Genomic DNA, 8866 nt, shown 5'->3' on the forward strand with positions numbered 1-8866 from the left:
GTACTGGGAATGGCTGCAGGGGTGAGGACGGAGAGCCGATCCGCTCCGCTCTGCTTGGTCCCCCGTGTCCGTCGATGCAGACTGGCCCGCACCAAGTTCATGCTCCCGTATTTCGGGGTCTCCTATCTGATCAGGAGGCCACGTCCCACGCTCTGGGCTGGGGTATTTCTGAGCCAGCAAGTGTCAGAAGTGTGGTAGGCAGTTAGACAGACATGAGCAACAAAGCAAGGACGATGGTCAGATGCAGAAGGTCACCAGAGCAAGGACAATGGCTCCAGTAAAGAAGGTCACCAGAGCAAGGACAACGGCTCCGGTACAGAAGGTCACCAGGGCAAGGACAATGGGTCAGGTACAGAAGGTCACCAGAGCAAGGACGATGGTCAGGTACAGAAGGTCACCAGAGCAAGGACGATGGCTCCAGTACAGAAGGTCACCAGAGCAAGGACGATGGGTCAGGTGCAGAAGGTCACCAGAGCAAGGACAATGGCTCCGGTACAGAAGGTCACCAGAGCAAGGACAATGGCTCCAGTACAGAAGGTCACCAGAGCAAGGACAATGGCTCCAGTACAGAAGGTCACCAGAGCAAGGACAATGGCTCCGGTACAGAAGGTCACCAGAGCAAGGACGATGGCTCCAGTACAGAAGGTCACCAGAGCAAGGACAATGGGTCAGGTACAGAAGGTCACCAGAGCAAGGACAATGGGTCAGGTACAGAAGGTCACCAGAGCAAGGACGATGGCTCCAGTACAGAAGGTCACCAGAGCAAGGACAATGGGTCCAGTAAAGAAGGTCACCAGAGCAAGGACAATGGCTCCGGTACAGAAGGTCACCAGGGCAAGGACAATGGGTCCAGTAAAGAAGGTCACCAGAGCAAGGACGATGGCTCCAGTACAGAAGGTCACCAGGGCAAGGACAATGGGTCAGGTGCAGAAGGTCACCAGAGCAAGGACAATGGGTCAGGTGCAGAAGGTCACCAGAGCAAGGACGATGGGTCAGGTGCAGAAGGTCACCAGAGCAAGGACAATGGCTCCAGTACAGAAGGTCACCAGAGCAAGGACAATGGGTCAGGTGCAGAAGGTCACCAGGGCAAGGACAATGGCTCCGGTACAGAAGGTCACCAGAGCAAGGACAATGGCTCCGGTACAGAAGGTCACCAGAGCAAGGACAATGGCTCCAGTACAGAAGGTCACCAGAGCAAGGACAATGGGTCCAGTACAGAAGGTCACCAGGGCAAGGACAATGGGTCAGGTACAGAAGGTCACCAGGGCAAGGACAATGGGTCAGGTGCAGAAGGTCACCAGAGCAAGGACGATGGCTCCAGTACAGAAGGTCACCAGGGCAAGGACAATGGGTCAGGTACAGAAGGTCACCAGGGCAAGGACAATGGGTCAGGTACAGAAGGTCACCAGGGCAAGGACAATGGGTCAGGTGCAGAAGGTCACCAGGGCAAGGACAATGGGTCAGGTACAGAAGGTCACCAGGGCAAGGACAATGGCTCCGGTACAGAAGGTCACCAGGGCAAGGACGATGGGTCCGGTGCAGAAGGTCACCAGGGCAGAAACACCCGGGGACCTAGCAACGGACAGAACTGGGAATAGCAGGACCTTGTGCTAAGGGTGACCTTCCCTCCCCTAGCATATCCCTGGTCACTTAACAGGAGACAAACAAAGGGGCCGGAGAACGGCCCGCAAGCATTGAGCCCCCAGGACACTGAGGTTCTGACCCACATCAAATACATCTAGGCCTCAGCTGTGTTGCAGCTCCGGGCCCAGAAAGGCAGCAGAACCAGACGAGCGGCACCAGGGCTGACCTCAGGACCAGCTGCACGACTGATGAGCCCTGTCCTGGTGCTGGCCGATCAGTGGAGACCACAGCTTGAAAGGACACACCTGGAAAGCTGATGGATGTTCTACTGGGACCCTCCCGCGAGACCTCCGGTAAATCCCCTCAAGAGGGGGCACCTGGGGCGCTCTCACTGTGGAACACGCCTGCACCTTCCCACCTCTCCCCGGGCCTTGTTTCCTGGTCTCTCTCTCTCTCTCTCTCTCTCTCTCTCTCCCTCTCTCTCCTGAACTCTGAGGGCCCTTCTCTCACCTCTGAAACTTGTTTGCTGAGTCCGTTTCTTCTACGACTCACTTCTACCTCTGTGACTTTGTAAATAAGCTTTTACTTGTATTTGACTCTTGGCTCTGAATTCCTTCTTAGCCAGAACTCAGATACTGAGGATGCTGAACCAGGTTTGGTCTGGCCCCGGGTCTAAGGCCTGGTGCTGTCATCTCGCCGACAGGAGCACCCAGGACGCGGCGCAGACGGCTGGTCATCTGGCTGCACAAAGTGGGGGCCAGTGTTCTCGGACGAGCGGTTAGGCGGCTCCAGGCGGCAGGCCCGCGTGAGGCCCCAAGGAGGCTCGCAGGGGCAGCTGACAGCCTGGATGGGGGGCAGGCCAGGCCGGGGGGCCCCCAGGGCTGTCGAGGCCATGCCTGGTTCTTGTTCTCCTATTTCAGAAAGAGTGTAAGTCCTTTGGGGGCAGGACTGTGCCTCTCCATCTCTGACGCCTCTAAACCACAGTGCTACATGCTGTACCCCAGGGGAGGCTGACCTCAAGGTCTCCTGATGTCAGACAGCCGGCCGGGAAGGCCCAGACGGAGGACTGCGCCAGGCAGGGACGCCACGCGGCCGGTGACAGAGGAGCGTGCTGAATGGAGCCTGGTCCAAAGGGGTCTGACTGTCCTGGGCCATGGCGGCCGTGGAGGTAAGGAGGCCTCAGGGGGCAGAGCACCCTGGCCCCAGGGGAGGTGAGTGGCAGGCAGCATGCCAGCCCACCGCTGACCGGGCACCAGCCCCCGTTCCCAGGAACGCAGCATAGCGTGATCAAGATCCAGCCAGCCGGACTGGGGTTCAAACAGGGTTTCAGTTCCAGGCCGGGAACCAGGATAGAAAGTGGGGACACCAAGGTTGAAGCCCTCCTCGCTGGACTGTATGAACACGGCAGGGGTGTTACAGATAGGCAAAACTATCGACAGCATTTCATGTGTCAGAGGGGTCACCGGGAGCCAGCACTTATCACGTCTGCTATTTCTCTAAATTACGTTACCTAATTTTTCCAACCCCTCTCTTAGACAGTGTTACTTCCATTTTGCAGACGAGGGAATGGAGAGTCAGGGGAGTTAAATCACTTGCCCGCGGTCACACCAGCAAAGATGAGTGTGGGGATTGGGATCTAACCCAGAGGGGTCAGTCTCGGCCAGAGGGCATGCTTCTCGCCGCCACTGGGTGTAGGAAATGATGAAACAGGGCCGACAGAGTCCTCAGCAGAGTTCAGGCCCCACGGTAAGTGCTCAGCAGGCATTATCAGCCGCTGCTATTAGCAATGATAGTGTAGCAGACGCGGTCCCATTAACTGTCACGGGAGCAGTCACAGCAGCAGCAGTGGCAGGTGCACAGAGCGTGGGGTCAGCCCGTAAGACCTATGGACTGTCCAGGCTCCTAGGAGAGGGCCGCTGACACAGGCACTGTGTGCTAGGTCACGGGGCTGAGCGGCCCGTGTGACGGAGTGGGGACCTTGCCCTATCGACCAGTGGAATGGAAAGGTAACGCCGACTAGGAGAGAGGAGCATGGACTTTAGAATCGCAGGGGCCCGTGTCCTGTGATTTATTAGCGTGAGACCTTGAGGAAGTTACGCAACCGTGTGAACTTCAGATAGCTTCCCCGGGCACGGAGAGGAGGCCTGGCCCGGGGCAACCGTGTGGTGGCTGCCTGGACGATGGGCTCTCCCTCATTTCCACACTCCTCCACTCCAAAAATCGCAAAAAATGAAAACTATCCCTGGTACGCAGCTGTTTTTTAAACTTTTCTATAAAGGTGAGTTTATTGCTCTGGGTATAGCTGCTTGGTCAGCTCATGTAACTTGTCACCCATACCTACCTGACCTTTCAGCAGCCTCCTAAACTGTGCTCAAGAATGGCAGCACAGCCCTGCCCCATAGCTCGGTCGGCTAAAGCGTTGTCCCAATGCACAGAGGTTGCCGGTTCGACTCCCAGTCAGGGCACATAAAGGAAGAGATCAATATTTCTCTCTCTCTAAAATCAATCAATAAATAAGTAAATAAAAACTGCAGCCCAACTACAGAAAAATGTGTGACACGCTGCTCCTGTGACCTTGACTCTACGTGGCCACAGCAGGTGTTCCTGTGTTATTCACGCATCTGGAACTATTCTGACTTGACAGTGAGGAAGAATATTGAAGAGAGTGCCTCTCTTCTCCACAAAATCAGGTCACTTTAAATAAAACAGCTCTCGTTTTAACTAGGGTGTAATTATTCTTGAAAATAAATATATATTAAAAAGAGCAGGTCATTTCTTTCATTGGTAACCTGTCACTGCAAATTTGAATTCTGTTTCCAGGGGCTCAGAGAAAATAATGCTTCAATTCATAAGAGAGAGAAAAGAGAGAGCAAGATAGAGAGCGAGAGAGTGACAGAGTGAGAGTGAGAGAGAGAGAGAGAGAGAGAGAGAGAAGAACATTGCTGCCACCTCTCGCTGACTTCTCTGGAGCTGAGAACACGGCCAGGAAGCCTGGACCCGCTGGCCAGAGATTCACACACAGACAGCCTGACCTGTTTTTATTTCTAGGACCTGTAGTGACTCTCAGCGCAGCCACACCGGCTTTGCACACGCGCTGGCTGCAGAAACCACACCGAGAAGCAGTGTGGGGTTTGCACACGGAGTTTGCTTTGGTCCGTAACCATGACACGCACGTTTTCCTGTGAGCCCCCAAAGCCTTTGTTCTGAGCTTGAGTGGGTTTCTCCTTCTGTTCAGCATTTGGACTGCTTTGTAATTACTCCAACAATGTATGTCTTTCTAAACTTTTTTTTTTTTTTTTTTTTTTGCCTAAGTGTCATTCTACTTTGTTTTTCAGTACATTGTGTCAGCGTTTCTTTAACAGAAGAAAGGAGGCCCTGCTGGAGCTGGGAAGCCCTGGGGGGCCGCAGGTGGAGGAGGGAGGGAGGGGTCTGCGACCAGAGCAGGCCCCTGCGGCAGAGCGCCCCCACACCCACCCAGGGCCTGCTGTTTCTCACCCAGGTCCGGGGGCGTGCCCTTGGACATCCTGCTTGTCTTTGAGAACCAATCCCTTCCTGCAAGAGACCACGTGCTCCGGTTAGTTCACACCCCCTTGTGTGAGAGTGTTGTGTCCAACGCTCTCTCCACTGCGCCACCGCTGACACAATGTACTGTGAGCACAAAGGAAATGCTTCTGGAATGCTACATGAGGAAGGACATCTCAAGAATGACAGCTCTGAAAAGTCTGATACATATATTCTGAGTGTGAAATTGTGGCGGCTACAGGTTGAATGTTTGTGTTCCCCAAATTCACATGGTGCAGCCTAAATCCCCAGTGCCATGGTATTTGGAGGAGGGGCCTTGGGAGGTGATTAGGTCATGAGGGTGGAGCCCCCATGAATGAGGTTAGTGCCCTCCGAGGGAGAGATGGGAGAGTAGAGGATCTTCTCTCAGCCATGTGAGGATACAGCAAGAAGTTGGTGTCTACAAGCCAGAGAGCAGGACCTCGCCAGATACCAAACCTGCTGGCACCTTGACCTTGGACAGCCCGAACTCCAGAACTGTGAGAAAATGTTCCTAATGTAAGCCACCCAGCCTACGGTATTTTAATAGAGCAGGCTGGGCTGAGTAAGACAGCAGTAAAATATCTAACAAAATTGACCAGTTTAACCATTTTTAAGTGCGGGGTTCAGTGACATTAAGTATATTCCCACATTGTGCACCATCAACATTCTCCATCAAACAACTCTTGAACTTTTCATCACCCCAAATCAAAACTGTGCCCATTAAATAATAACTCCCTGTTATTGCTTCCCTCAGCCCTGGTGACCACCAGTCTAACTGTATCTCTATGAACTGAACTACTCTAATACCTCACAGAGGTGGAATCGTATAGTAGCTGGCCTTTTGTGGCTGGCTTAGCTCACTTAGCATAATTCTTCAAGGTTCATCTACGATGTATAGCATGTGTCAGAATTTCATTCCTGTGTGTGTGTGTGTGTGTGTGTGTGTGTGTGTGTGTGGCAGACAGAGAGAGAGACAAATAGGGACAGACAGACAGGAAGGGAGAGAGATGAAAAGCATCAATTCTTCGATGCAACACCTTAGTTGTTCACTGATTGCTTTCTCATGTGTGCATTGGCCAGGAGGCTACAGCAGAGTGAGTGACCCCTTGCTCAAGCCAGCGACCTTGGAGAGCCTTGCTCAAACCAGATGAGCCTGCACTCACACTGGTAACTTTGGGTCCTCTGCATCCCAGTCCAACACTCTCTCCACTGCGCCGCCGACTGGTCAGGCAGAATTTCATTCCTTTTCAAGGATGAATAATATTCCATTTTATACACACACACACACACACACCACATTTTGTGTATCTATTTATCTCTTAATGAATCTTTAGGTATTTCCCACCTTTTGGCCAGTGTGAACATGTTGCTGTGGACAGGGGTGTACCAATATCCATTCTAGTCGCTGCTTGCAATCCTTGTGGATACACACCTAGAAGTGGAATTGCTGAATCACATGGTAATTTTATGTTTAATTTTTTGAGCAACCGCCACAATGTTTTCCATAGCGGTGGCCCCATTGCACAAGGGCTCCGATTTCTCTTCATCTGTGCCAACATGTTATTATCTAATGTTTTCCCTTTTCTCCCTGTTCTTTTTTTTTTTTTTTTTTTTTTAAATATAATAGCCATTGCGGTGGGCGTGAATAAAATAAAGCCCCTGGCCTAAATTTCCAGATGTTCTTACAAGAGATTTGGAATTAATCACTGACAGTTTTATAGCAAAAAATAATACTCCATAGGATTCTTGATATGGTGCCATCTTACTTGAGTATGCGAATTGTGAAAAGAACTATTAGCTAAATTGCTAAAGAGCCAGGCAGGAGAGATGAATAAAGGAATAAGAGAATCGGGCTCAAAGAGATACTTGAGAAAAAGGCACAGAATTCCATGCCTTACTGGATTAAGTACATAGAAGAGGGAGGGCTGTAGAATCTTTTCTGTTTCTAACACAGACAGTTGCTAGACGGTAGTGCTATTTACCAAGATTCGGAGAACGGGGTGAGAGCGGCGGAAATTTCAACACAGCACGCGGCGGAGCCTGGCTGGCGGGCGGGCGAATGCCGAGGCAGCAGGAGAGGTATTGGGGCCACCAGCCCCCGGTGAGGCCGCTGGCCTCGTCCACGGCTGGCAGAGAAGGGCCCACAGACGGGGTGCACCAGCAGCTGAGTGTGGGCAGAGGGAAGATGGGAGAAGTGATTATAGAAATCAGAGAAGTGGCTCCATGGAAACCAGGCAAGGAAAGACTTTGGCCACCAGGGTTAAAGCTGCAGACAAACTGGGTGAGTCGATCATGCAAACCGCCTCCTGGCTTTAGCGCCCACGGCCTCGGGTGACACTTGGCGGAGCAATCTCAGTGGCGAGGTGGGGGCAGGCGTGCTCAGGGCTGGGAGGGAGCGGAGAGCGCCGACGGCACGGTCCTTCCGGAAGCTTGGACGTGACGGAAGGAGGGTCTCAGGGCCGCAGCTTGCAGAAGGCACTTCGGGGTTTTCTAACCCGAGAAAGACTGGAGTCCTGTCTTCAGGGAGGGGGCTGACGAAGAGGAAGAGGGACGAGGCGGGGGAGGGGAAGAAGGAAGCTGAGGGGTCTGGGTCCTGGAGGAGGGGGAGGAAGGAGGTCCGGAGCAAGGTGGCGGGATCAGGACCAGGCCGAGACCCTCTCTGCGTGGCCCCGGGGGAGGAGGCCAGGTCACAGCCCCCACAGACCTGTTTGCAGAGGAGGGGAGAGGGCAGGAAGTGATGGGCACTCATGCGGGAGATGGCCGCTGTGAGACAGGAAGTCGGGTCCTTGACCAAGGCGTCGGGGGGGTGTCGCTGAGAAAATCAATATGGGAGAAGAGTGCAGGGAATGCGGAATGAGCTCAGAGTCAAGAGGACACAAAGGAGACCACCAAGCAGCCCAGGTGTGAGGTTACCTGGGACTCGGGGGGCCATGGTGACAGGGCTGAGAAAGGCAGAGGGACACAGCTGTCCCCTCGTTCTTCTGTTAGAGGCATTCGTTTCTTCTGACGGACGATCTGGAGCAGCCCCGAGCATCCTGGGAGCAACAGGTCTCCGAAGACGAGCTGTCCGATCACGGAGGGGACTATCGATCCAGTGGCCCTGCCTATTTCCGTCTTTGAGGTTAGTGCCCCCACCCCGGTCCCATGGGTGCCACAGACGCAGAGCGGGACAGCTGGTTTGGGAGGGACTAGGGAAAAGGGACGGAGGAGCCTGACCAAAAACCCCGTGTAAACCAGAATTACAGACGGTGCACTTTTTCACTGTGGTAAAATATATGATCAAATTTACCGTTTCAACCATTTTAAGTGTATAATTCAGTGGAATTACATCCAATGACATTATTGTAGAGCCACCAGCACTATCTCCATAACTTTTCAACATCCCAAATGGAAGCCCAGTACCCACTAAATAACAATGCCCCATCTCCCCTCCTCCCAGCCCCTGACGACAGCGGTGATTCTGGTTTCTGTTCTAGGAATTTGATTATTCTGGTATCTCCCTGACTAGTTAAATTCATAGAGTTTGAACTAGTTTTTTGGGGAAAAAAAATCATAATCATAATGTTTACCCTTTTGTGTCTGACTTATCTTACCGCGCATAATCTCTTCAAGATTCATCCATGTTGAATCATGCGTCAAAATTCGATTCCTTTTTAAGGTTGAAATTATTCCTGTGTGTGTGTGTGTGTGTGTGTGTGAGAGAGAGAGAGAGAGAGAGAGAGAGAGAGAGAGAGAGATA

At 52.6% G+C, this 8866-nt stretch overlaps 1 protein-coding gene across 1 annotated transcript; it reads left to right on the forward strand.

Annotated features, from left to right (window-relative positions):
• The first annotated feature begins 376 nt into the window (after nucleotides 1-376).
• Nucleotides 377-1742, forward strand: LOC136382927 (variant surface antigen B-like). The gene is made up of 3 exons (XM_066352312.1): nucleotides 377-384; nucleotides 566-1140; nucleotides 1636-1742. The coding sequence occupies exons 1-3, from the start codon at nucleotides 377-379 to the stop codon at nucleotides 1740-1742; spliced, it is 690 nt and encodes a 229-aa protein (XP_066208409.1).
• The last annotated feature ends 7124 nt before the right edge of the window (nucleotides 1743-8866 follow it).

This window comes from Saccopteryx leptura, chromosome 11, assembly GCF_036850995.1.
Source record: "Saccopteryx leptura isolate mSacLep1 chromosome 11, mSacLep1_pri_phased_curated, whole genome shotgun sequence".
NCBI classification, from domain to species: domain Eukaryota; kingdom Metazoa; phylum Chordata; class Mammalia; order Chiroptera; family Emballonuridae; genus Saccopteryx; species Saccopteryx leptura.